The sequence below is a fragment of the Euphorbia lathyris genome, chromosome 2, assembly GCF_963576675.1.
Source record: "Euphorbia lathyris chromosome 2, ddEupLath1.1, whole genome shotgun sequence".
Lineage (NCBI taxonomy): Eukaryota > Viridiplantae > Streptophyta > Magnoliopsida > Malpighiales > Euphorbiaceae > Euphorbia > Euphorbia lathyris.
The window spans coordinates 17821595-17834286 of record NC_088911.1 but is presented as its reverse complement, the minus strand read 5'-3'; the positions used below and the strand labels follow the sequence as shown (position 1 = coordinate 17834286).

General features: G+C 35.2%; 1 protein-coding gene across 2 annotated transcripts; it reads right to left on the bottom strand.

Moving 5' to 3' along the window:
- Positions 1 to 1908: 1908 nt before the first annotated feature.
- Positions 1909 to 5421, bottom strand: LOC136220328 (pentatricopeptide repeat-containing protein At2g46050, mitochondrial). 2 transcript variants are annotated; one of them, XM_066008138.1, is made up of 4 exons: positions 3351 to 5421; positions 3117 to 3205; positions 2624 to 3009; positions 1909 to 2222 (listed from the first exon to the last, which is right to left on the bottom strand). In XM_066008138.1, the coding sequence occupies exon 1, from the start codon at positions 5379 to 5381 to the stop codon at positions 3453 to 3455; it is 1929 nt and encodes a 642-aa protein (XP_065864210.1). In that variant the 5' UTR covers positions 5382 to 5421; the 3' UTR covers positions 1909 to 2222; positions 2624 to 3009; positions 3117 to 3205; positions 3351 to 3452. The 2 variants fall into 2 exon arrangements, with proteins under 2 accessions (XP_065864210.1, XP_065864211.1); XM_066008139.1 differs by having other exon boundaries at positions 2624 to 2979.
- Positions 5422 to 12692: the final 7271 nt, after the last annotated feature.

Sequence of the window (12692 nt, the reverse complement as noted above, 5' to 3'; positions counted from 1 at the left end):
GTTGGCCACCGCCATCACTCTTCCAAAATAGTCGGTGACTGATTCTCCTGTCTTCATGTCCAGCAATTCAAAGTTTCTCCTTAGGGTCTGTAACTGCGCACGTTGTACCCTAGCATTCCCTTGATATTTTGTCTTCATGGAGTCCCATAGTTGTTTGGATGTCTCTTTCTGACTGATTGTTTTCAGAATAGTTTTGTCAATTGAGTTGAACAAGTAGTTCTTAGCTTTGAGATCTTTCAAACTTGCTTCATCAAAAGCTTTCTTTTGAGCCGTAGATAACGTTTCTTCAAACTCTGGTACAACAAAACCATTTTGTACGACACTCCAGTACTCCTTCGACCTCAGAAGATTTTCCATAATAAGACTCCAATGGTCATAATCTCCGTCGAACTTTGGAATGCTTGGTTGCGCAAAGTTGTTCCCTTCTGCCATCTTCTCTTTGACTGCTTGCACTTGTTCTTATTTTCTCACACACAGGTCAGGCTTCTTTGAGAGCTCTAATACCAATTTTGTTGTTCTAAAGTAATTCTAAGAATACTTCGATAATATTATTAAGGAATAAAGGCTTTTAAATAGACATAGAAAATACAATCTGAAAGTAATCTCAAAGTAACGTTCAGAAAATCTCCACACAATATGGAGTCAGTTACGTAACAGAGAAATAGAAGGAGAAGAAGTCTACTAGAAGTGGTTCCTAAAATTTAGGAACTTATTAAAAATAAACTCTAAGCAGTTACAACTGCTTACTTAGCCCTAACAATTAAAACTCATCTTAGTATGTATTGAAATTCCATTTACTAATAATGAAGTTGATAAAGTTTGAACTGTCGACTATTTAGTACATAGAACCAATTTAATTATAATGTTAAGTTGATAGTTAAAACTCAATTCATATTAATATCTGACACATCATTGCACGCGATTACAAATTTGACACGTGTACAACACACCATATTAAATCAATAAACGAGATTGTAAGGATTCGGATCATTGATGAGATAATCTAAAAGATTCTAATATCATATCATAGAACTAATACTTAAGAATCAATTTATATAATATCATGTTAGGATAGTATTTAGCTTAAAAACATAAAGTACAAGCCTAAAAATAACATTCATAGCATGAAAACAACATTGTTAGTTGAGCAGAAAAGAAAGCAGAAATCCTTGTAAACCACTTCAAAATGGAAACCGACATCCTGGTTGTTAGACCCATAAGGCTCCACATTTATCATAAATCTATATAACTATATATGGCCCCAACACATCTATGGACACTTAATTACTCGGTTTCTTGATGACTCAAGGCACCATAATACCATACAAATAATTTTCCTTTCAAAAGAAAAACCATAGAATAATTTTTAAATTATAGAGCTATTAATATTATATGACTCCTATTATATTTTGACATAAGAAAAAATTGAACATTACATTATGTCAAGGAGTTAACAAAAATCTAATTAACGAAATAACGAGAGTAAAATAAGTATTTGACCATAATTTTGGATGATATGAAAAAAAAGTCAATGATATACTCAAATTTGTCCAAATCTATAATTTCATTAAATTTATTTACGGATTTTTGTTGATTTGGACTTCAATGCTACAAAATGAAAAGTTCGAGAATTTTTATGGGGTCATTAATGTTAGTAGCGCTATAGCTAAGGGGTTATAAATGTATTTTACCCAACTCTTGATGCATCGCATGGCTTTTTTTTACCTCGTTCTCAAGTTGATTTATATACACTAGGCTGAAAGAGACAGCACTAATGTAACAAAATCAAAATTAGAAGGGAAGGGGGGAAGGAAAAAAAAAAAAACTACACTCAAGTTTTATAAATTATTATATTCATAGTTTTAAATAAGTCAGATTTGATCATTTGTATGCATCAGCTAGGTAGTTACAGAAAGTAGATAAGAAATTAAGCAGACAAGCAAAGGAGGAGGGAAAAAGAAGGTTGAACTACTCACAGAGTTACCTGTTACAGAATTGACAGAGAACCAGCAAGATAGAGAAAATATTATGTTGGATTCGCAGGAAACAGAAGTTTATATCCCTTGGTTTACAAGTCAATCAACTGCCCCTTGAAAGAGCTTTGCAGCCTGTTGAAGTTGCCAAAGTTTCAAGATACCAACCATCTGTAACTAGAGGAGATGTGGATGATTATAGTCTATTTCATAATCATAGGAAGCAGTTGTTTGTTTTACTTTGGATTTCTGTGACAAAAATAAATTCAAGGTCAATGGAATAAAGAAAAATGACATGTAAAAGACACTTCTACTGCTGATAATAAGGTATTGAAGTTTGAAAACGACCTAATTCATTACAAAGATTTCAATCGCTATCATAATTTATTGGGATGTTGACACATTTGTGGTCAATCCCTAAACTATTTCTCTAGTTGTGGTGGATTTGAAACTACCGTTTTTTGTAGTGTTTTTAGTTCACTCCGCCAGTCTTAATGGCGTGCCAAAGACATTCAAAGCAATCTGCCTGTCTGGTTGGCAGAGTTACTCAGTTAAATAGTTTAGGGATAGACCACAAATGTGTTAATACCCATATTTTACTTTGACTCACAAATAGTACATAACAGGCACAAATCATAACAAGAATGTACCTGCAATTCAACAAATACATTTGTTAATTTCAATACTGAAATGAAACGTTGCGGAAGACTAGCTGAAATTACTTGTTCTTCATATTTCTTAGTGAATCATTCAAAATCCCTCGTCCATTGTCCTTCACCGCCTAAACCAGCATGTCCTTCTAAACCAGCAGACAGAGATTTCGATTCATTTCTTCAATGCACCAGAGAGAGGATGGCTGGAATGTACTGTCCAATTGACATCAGAATACTCCAGTTACATGAATCTGCCCTGAAAAACTTCAGCAGAATCTAATATCACATCAGTTCAGCCATCCCGATCACAACATAGAGTGCACCGCTCCATCTTCACCATGCATCGCATCACTCTAAGAAAATGTCAGTTTGCATCCAGAGCTCTATTAATCAAGGTAATTAATTAGCTTATATAAATCTTACAAGGTAGAGAGAACATATGTTGACAAACTAAATATACTTCAGTAATATGATAGGGTTTAGAGATAACCTCATTACTCAATTGTGTGTAAAACCATGAACATCAGAATTCATGAAAATTTAGAGTTGCATTCAATCCACTGGACATTCACCTCTAAACTGCAAATGTTAAGAAGTATATCAAGTTGCAAAATAACAGACATATCCTACTTAACAATGAAGATCGGAGGATTATGTCAATATTTATGCGTGGAAATGCTAGCTATAAGACTAGAGAAAATATAATATCAATATACCACTATACCTTGAGATTGGGAAGCAAACTCATCCCTACATCAAAAGACATCACTAGTTAACATGGCGCAAGCCAATGTAGAATATCAGCTAGAGAAATATAGAGATTCATCTAGAATATTTCGGGCATGGAATGGAGTTCGGAAATGGCATGTTCATCCCTCATCAGTTCAAGTAATAATTCTAGCATGCAGTACATCTCTAAAGCTTGGGGGTGGAATTTATCGCTTGACACGAATGTGTGCAAGACACCATTGAGTTCCATCCAGCTGCAACCAGGAATTTTGTGGTCACACCTGTCTCTCATTAGTTTGCGTATTTTTGCCACACCATCCCACTGACCCCTAGAGGCATAAATGTTAGACATGAGAGCATAATTTACTGGAATGTTTGGCTCCAACTCTGAAAGCTTTTCTGCAGCCCACTTCGCAAATCTCATATGTCCATGTAATTTACACGCTCCAATGAAGGCTCTCAAGGTGTCTGATCCCATTTCAACTGGCATTGAGCTCAAGACAATAAAAGCCTCATCTAAAAGGCCAGCTCGACCAAGAAGGTCAACAAGACAAGCACAGTGTTCTACATCCGGGAAAATTTTATAAAAATTTATCATTAATTTAAAATATTGAAGACCTTCCTTTACAAACCCAGCGTGGCTACAAGCAGAAAGAACCCCAAGAAAAGACACTCGATCTGGTCTTACACCAGTAGATAACATTGTTTCGAATATCTTGATACTAAGTTCTGGAAGATTACTGAATGCATAAGCACTGATAAGTGAGGTCCATGTAATAAGATTAGGTTCTGGAATCGAGTTAAAACATTCAAGTGCACTAGCAGTTCTGCCACACTTCGAGTATGCACTAATCATGGCATTTCCAATTGATAGAAAGGATTGAACCCCAATTTTCACCACATAAGCATGCACTTGCATAACTTCATAACTTGCTGAGGCAGTACTTGCTGAACTAAATACACTAGCAAGAGTAAGTTCATCCGGAGAAAATTCTTTTCGCAACATTTCCTCTAGAAGTTTCATAGCCTCCTTCCCATCTCCCTGCTGCCCATAGGCCACAACCATCGTGTTCCAAGACACAACATTTTTAGCATCCATATAATCGAAAACCTTGCGTGCATCTTCTATGGTTTCACTCTTTGCATACATGTCAACAAGTCCAGTCGCCACTAAAATATCTAAATTAAAAGACAATTTGATAATAAGACCATGAATTTGCCTCCCTAAAGCATAGGAACCCAAATTCGCACACGAATTGAGCATGCTAGAAAATGTAAAACCATCCCCCATAAGATTTCCTAGCCGCATCAAGTTAAAGACTCTGAAAGCCTCTTCTTCCAAACAATTGAATGCATAGCAAGACAGCATCACATTCCATAAAACCACATCTCTGCTCACCACTTTATCAAAAACACACCTTGCCTCCGTGACAAATCCACATTTCCCATAAAGATCAACAAGAGCACTGCTGACAAAGCAACTCGACTCAAAACCCAATTTCACTACGAAACAGTGCAATTGTCTGCCACTACAAATATCATTTAGCTCAAGACAGGCACGAAGCAAACCATTGAAAGTTATAGAATCAAAATTCATCTTATCCAGCAACATACGCTTAAAATAAGTAAAGATCATGAAGAGATTGGACTTACAATAACTTCCACAATCAACAAGCCCACAGATTACTGTATTCAATGTCACCACATTTCTCACACTCATTTCGTCGAACAATCTACGGGCATCATCAAATCCGTTGCAATTGAGATAAAACTTCAAAAGCTGATTTTGCAAAGACAGTACATTGTATAATCCTAACTTCATTAGATGTGCATGGATTTGTTTCCCTTCCCCAATAAGCCTACTTTTAGCAGAGAATTTCAGGGCTTTCGAGCAAAAAGAATGCAGAGAGCAAGGGTCGTTAAAATGGATTGGCCCAGTACTATAAGCTGAGGATACGAGTCGAGCATGTTGGAGAATGATTGATAAGGTTTTCGGGAGATAACTCGTTTTTGTTTTGGAATACATTTCCTTGATTTGATTTGCTGGAGATATAGTTGAAAAAGGATTTGGCGGCAATCTTAACTGACATTTCAAGTGGACGGTTAGGGTTACTCCAATTTTATTCATTGGGGTTCATAAAAAAAAATAGGGTAATTAATTTATTAGTCCCTATTTTTGACAAAACACACTGTTTAGTCCCTGTATTTTTAAAAACATATGGTAAGATCCCTAACATTTTTCTCAGTGAACTATTTAGTCCCTAACGTTTTTCTCGATTAACTGTTTAGTCCCTGCCATTAGACTTTCATGAAGATTTTGTTAGTCAATTTGGATTTGCGTTCTTCTTTTCCTTTTCTTTAAATTCTAATGCATCTGAAATCAACTTTGAGTGTTCTTCTTCTTGATTTTCTTCTTAATCGTTCAAATTCGTAAACATTGGGTATGTTCTTTTTCTTGTTCTCCATACAAATAGCTTCTTCTTCTAAATTGGATTTCCTCTTCTAAAGTTTGAAGGTAAATAATAAAGGGTAATTTAGTCATTTCCGAAGTCATAAACGGTAAAAAATCTAACAAACAGACGGAAAGACTAAACAGTTCACTGAGAAAAAGGTTAGGGACCTTATCATGTGTTTTTGAAAATACAAGGACTAAACAATGTGTTTTGTCAAAATATAAGGACTAATAAATTAATTACCCAAAAAAATATATATATATATATATTCATTGGGATTTAACTTTTTCTTTTCTTTTTTTTCGAAGAAGGGATTTAAATTTTTTAAAGTTAGATGTTGTTTGATAAAACTGAAAATTAGTACTGAAAAAATAAGTACTGAATTTTAAAGGGTTAAGGTGCAAAAATACCCCTAACGTTTTGGGTCATGAGCAATTTTTCTCCTAACGTCTAAAATGGTGCAATTTTACCCCTAATGTTTGTAGCCAAGAGCAATTTTACTCCTAACGTTGATAAATTGGATCAATTTCGGACACTATTATAAAATACAGTCTTTTTTTTCTTTATTTTGCACCAATTGCATATCAATTTATTCTAAAAAAATGATATTATGTTTTTTTTTTGTAATTTAATAATAAAATTAGAGATTAATATATATAAATTCAGTGAATTTTTTGATTTTTTTGTCTAATTCGTACAAAAGACAGTATATTTTTAATCTTTTTTTCTTATTTTTTTCACATCCTAACATATGTTTGTTATTTGTTACTGATAAAATAACGCATGTGTAAAGTGTAGATGATAAGATTAATGACCGAGAAGACAGTTTGATGAATTATTTCTCAAATTGACCCAATTTATCAACGTTAGGGTTGCTCTTGGCTTCCAACATTAGGGGTAAAATTGCATCATTTTAGACGTTAGGGGTAACATTGCTCTTGCCCCAAAACGTTAGGGACATTTTTGCACCTTAACCCGAATTTTAAGTGTTGAATATTATAAGTACCAAAAATATTGAGTGATATAATTATTATAAAAAATATTAGTCAATAATGTTTAATTTAAAATATTAAGTTAAATATTTTGACTTACCAAAATAAGTGTTTTTTTAACTTAATTTACTAATTTAAGCGGTGGCAAAATAATTATTATCAAAAGCACTTAAATTAAATAAGTGTTTAATATTTTTTCTAATAAAAAAAATTATATATATATTAATTTTTTTGTGTTTATTTACTTTAAAAAAATAAATAAACTAAAAATAACATGTTAATCAATAAGAGAAAATATAAAAAAATGAAGAAAATATTTTGATCTAGTTTAGTAAATGAATAAAAATGAAGAAAATATTTTGGTCTTATTTAGTAAATTAAAGATACCGGATGAGAATATTTTTCCATTTTATACATAAGATAGTGATTAGAATGAAAATTTTGCACCTAGATAGCGATGAAAACAAAAATGAGAATGAAAATTCCACACTTAAAATGAAAATAAACATTAAATTATTAATTCGATACATAAATGAGGTGTTATGCAGAAGATATAATATAATTTTTCCATTAAAATTGTTGAAATACAATTTGTGTTAAGTTTTTTTTATTATGATAAAAATCACAATTAAGGTGTTGGAATTAATTGGATATGGATCCAATTAGGCCCGCCCGAAATGGAACGACTCAAACTCAATAAGAATTAGGGTTAGGTGATCTATTTATTCAGTATAAATAGAAACATTAATCTATCATAATTCTAAGAGAATTAGAAGAGAGCCAGAAATTAGGTTTTGAGATACATGATCTACAGAGAATTTTTTCTCTCCTCTTTTTCCCTAAGCCGCCGCCCCTCTCTCTATTTTTGGGATTCGTCGTCGCTTTAGTTCGTGAACCAATTGTCTTCCTCTCCCAATTTTATTGGCGTGGTTGAAGGCTTGACCGGTGATACTAGATCGGGTGATTGATCCGAAATCCTTCCGCTGCAAATCAAGAACGGGATCTGCGCTACAAGAGATAACCCGTAAACCCGTTTACTTATTTGGATAAATATATATGTTGTGAATATATGTTTTTCCCAACATTGGTATCAAAGCCATTGGATCTAGTATTCCGTCTTTACCGTGAATCCGTTTGCGTTTGAATCTTTTTTGAAAGATTAAAAATAATTCATTGTTATTTTTTTTATGATTATACACTGGAATTGATTGATTGCGTGATTAAATTGAATTTGGGTTCGATTTAAACGTTTTTTACTCAATTAAACCCGTTTTAGGTTTCTGTTACCTTCTGATTTTCCGTTCCGCTCGTCAAATCGAAAAACCGACCACACCATCGAGTCCAGAGACCCCAAAAACCCTAGGTTCCATATATTTTTCGTCGCCGGAATCGGCCGGGAAGGCGGTGCGTGGCCTTCACGCGCCACCTGAGGGGGAGAAAACGCGTGTCTCCCCCAGCCCGCCACGCGGCAGGCGCTGGTTGGCCAGCCGATGCCGCGCTGGCGCCAGCTGGACCAACCAGCGCGCGCCACGTGGGAGAGGCCCTCTACACGCGTGTGGGCGCGTGGGGCCTCTTCCCGTAACCAATTTTTTTCCATTTTTTACAGAAACGCGTTTCTGAATTTTTTTGATTTTTTGGGTATTTTTTCAAAATTTTTGGATGGGAAGTTTATACAATCTCTTTTAATTAGGGTGTATTAAATATTTTAAATGTGTTGTAAATGTTTTATAAACTCTCTAAAAGTATTTTATAAAATTGTTTATGTGTTATAAATGATTTTAAATCAGATTTAAGGAGATCTGTGATTCGTTCCTTCCCTCGCCCGTTCCGTGTAGGAGAAATTCCCTACATGGAAGAGATGGAAGATTTTTATGTTGGTTAAATGAACCATTTTTGTTTTTGGTGTGGTTGTGGATTTAATTTTTGGAACAAATTTTTTCTTTGGGGTTTATTATTCCAGTGTTATAATTTTTGTTAGGATTTCTATTGAAATTTTTGTTTTCTAATTGATTTTTAATAAAAAAAAAATTCAAATATGTTTGGATAATTTTTTATTTATGGTGTGATTATTCAAATATGTTTGGATAACCATTGGGATCCTAATTTAATTATTATTCGATTTTGATTGGATAATTTTTGGTATGTTGGATTGGAATTGATGAGCTTGAATAATTTTATGTGAGCATTTAATTTCGATTTATTAAATCAGTGATTAGTTATTATTGATTTAATGATTATCTTCGACCTTAGTAGTTAAGATTAGTCAACATTAAGATCGAAATAATAAATCAAAAGTCATCTTAATTCCTTATAACAACCATATTTTTGTAATAAGTTGTAAAATCGTTACTTGTGAGTAACAAAATTTTCTAAGCATTAATATATCTAATTAGTTGGATCTAATACTAAAGTGTAAAGGGTAATTTGAGCTTCTTCGGTCTCATTTTCGAATCGAAATTTAGAATGAAAATTTGATTGATTAGATATAAGTTGTCTAGAGAATTAATGTGTGTATTGAACCTTTAATAACTTCTTACTAAGTCGTGCAATACCATTGTAGATCAGTCATCAATGGCAGCAGCTAGAAAGTCTATAGTTGCTGAACTCAACAAAGACCTGAGATTAAATGGGGATAACTATGAGGTTTGGTCAATAAAAATAAAGTATGTGCTTGAATAGCAAGATGTGCTTGCTCACTTGGATACGGTTATGGCCGAACCTGAGGATGGTGCAACTGCTCAGCTTCGCCGAGATTATACGGCATGGAAGAAAAAGGATTCCACTGCCCGCATCATCATGCTGAGTGCCATGGATGATGAGTTCACTAGGCAATTCTGTAAGATTGAGTCAGCCAATGGCCTATGGGATGCCTTGAAGGAGAAATTCGGAGGTGTGTCTCTAACTAGGCTCCGCTCATTGACAATTAAGTTTGACACTTACAAGAAGAGGCCTGATCATACAATGAAAAAGCATTTAAGAGAAATGTCCAACATGATCAGTGAGCTAAATGAAGCAGGTCATCAGTTGACCAATAAGCAGAAAGTGCAAGCTGTTATCCGTTCTTTGCCAAACAGTTGGGAGCACATGAAGGTGCACCTAACCCACACCGAAGCAATTCAAACCTTCGATGTTGTTTGTCGCCATCTTGAGCTAGAGGAGGATCGTCTGGCATCGATTAAGATCAATGTTGAAGCCCATTATGTGGGAGCCCACTCAAGTGGGAGGTGTTCCAATCCTCCAAGGCAAAAGCGTAAGCGCTTCTATGGCCAGGGCAAAGAGCAAGCCAAAGAGCATGTGAATACAGAAAATAGAAAGGGAAAGAGAACAAAGAACAGAAAGAAACCGAAGCTTTCACGTGTGAAATGTTTCAACTGCCAAGAAAAAGTACACTATGCAAATGATTGCAAAGTTCCTAAGGTACACTACACTAACTCATGTGTGAGTGAAATAAATGTATCTAGCACTGTTCTTATAGCTGAACATGATCCTTTGTGGGTTGTTGATTCAGGTGCAACGGACCATGTGACGAAGGAAAGAGAGACCTTTGTCGAGTTCCGATGAATTCTAGTCGGTTCAAGATGGATCTATGTGGGAGACAACTCGAGAGTTGCAGTCGAATGGATTGGCACATGTAGATTGAGTCTACGTGGTGGTCAAACTCTCCTCCTACAAGATGTTCTCTATGCTCCGAATATTCAGAGAAACCTTATTTCTGTGAACTCTTTGTTAAGAATTGGATTTGCCTTTCTTTTTGCTAATAACAGTTTGCATTTAAGTTTGGATAATGAATTTTATGGTTCAGGATATGTACTGAATGGTTTGACTATTTTGGATATTGAATTATATGAATCCAATAATTTTTTCTGTTACTACTTCTTCTTCTGTGGATAAAGATGTTAGTTTATGGCATGCTAGGTTAAATCACATTGGCCAAGATCACATGAATCGTTTAGCCAAAGAGGGCTTGCTAGGTAGTTTAAGAAAAGTTGAATTACCTCCATGCAAACCATGTCTTAAAGGAAAAATGCATAGAAAATCATTCGGGAAGGGTACTAGGGCAGAATTTCCTTTGCAATTAATTTATTCTGATGTCTGTGGCCCAATGAATGTGAGGGCTAGGCATGGGGCCTACTACTTCATCACCTTCATAGATGACTATACAAGGTATGGTCATATCTACTTCATGTCTCACAAGTCTGAAGCTTTGAGTTGTTTCAGAAAGTTTATGAACTTTGTTGAAAATCAACTAGATAAGAAGATCAAAGTTTTGAGAACTGATTGAGGTCGACAATATCTTTCAGATGAATTCAAAGCTTTATATGATGAGAAAGGGATAGAGCATCAGTTGTCTATCCTATACACTCCGCAGCAAAATGGTGTTGCTGAGAGGAGAAATAGAACTCTCCTTGATATGGTTCGATTTATGATGGTTGAAGCAAACTTGCCTATTTCCTATTGGGGAGATGCTTTGCTAATAGCTACATATGTTCTAAACCGAGTGCCCTCCAAGTCTGTCACTTCCACTCCTTATGAGCTGTGGACTGGTAGAAAACCCGATTTGAGTATGCTCAGACCTTGGGGTTGTACTGTTTTTGCCCATGATACCTCTAGCAAATTTGGGAAATTAGGCCCAAGAGGTAGAAAGTGTGTCTTTATAAGATACCTTGATGTATCAAAGGGATATGTCCTAATGGGAGAAAATAGTGAAGGCCGAGTGACAGAATTTGAATCACGAGACGTCGTCTTCTTAGAAAATGAGTTTCCTAAGCTAGGAGAAGTTGACACTGATCTCACTCTATTTGAGGAACTAGATTCAAAAGGACCTCTCCATTCGAGTGGGAGGAATTTTGAGGATCAAGGTAATGATACTGATCACTACTAGGAACAAGAACAAGGTCAAAGTTCTGAACCTCAAAACGTTTCGAATGTGATAGATCCTTATTTAAGTGGGAGTTTGATTCCTGATTCTTGTGAGAATTTGGGACAAAGTCTAAGAGATAGGATTCCGGGTTATAATGAATACATGAGAGAAGTTTATCAAAACTCAGAACCGCGCCGTACTAAAAGGCAAAGAGTTGATAGTCGACGATTTGGTATCGAAGGCACAACTCTTTTAGTAACTCCAAATGATGACGCGGAACCTAGAAATGCTAAAGAAGCTTTCACTTCTCCGGAAAAAGACAAATGTGTTGAAACACCTTTCCACAAGATTTTGATTTGACAAAATCATCCATGATTAAGAGGCAATTAAATTTAAATTCTTTGATTTAATTGTACTAATGTGTTTGTTCAATATTGAGTGCAAAAATATATATAAAGTAAAAACAGGACAAAAGTCAGCACAAGCAAAGCTGAGTAGAACGGAACTCAGCATGACAGAAATGAAGCTGAGTGAAGTAGAACTCAGAAGCAAAATGAAGCTAACTAAATTTGGAGACTTCTTCAGAAGCGTTTAAACAGAACGGAGCTGACCAAGTAGGAACTCAGCTTAGAAGTTGAACATCCGAAGATAACGAATAAAGCTGGGTGACAGTCAGGACAGCATGAAGGATCCGTTCACTACAAGACAAAGTCTGCCAATCCTCTGCACCAATAATTGGAACCTCGAAGACACACAAAAGACTAATTCCAAGAAACATGGGACATTGGATTATTGGTAAAAGACAACTGGCGCAAAAAGACAAGTCTGGTGCAATAAGACAAAACCTGACGCCTGAAGAAAACAGAGGAAGGGAATGGCAGAACAGACTGAAGCTGACCAGAATTTGTCCCCCAAAAGAGCCGTTTTGGTGTTAACGGTAACAACAATTCAAATGATCCAAATCTGCAGTTTTCCTTCTATAAAAGGAAAATGAAGAACCTTGGATAAACACCGAAGCATCAAGAGAAAAA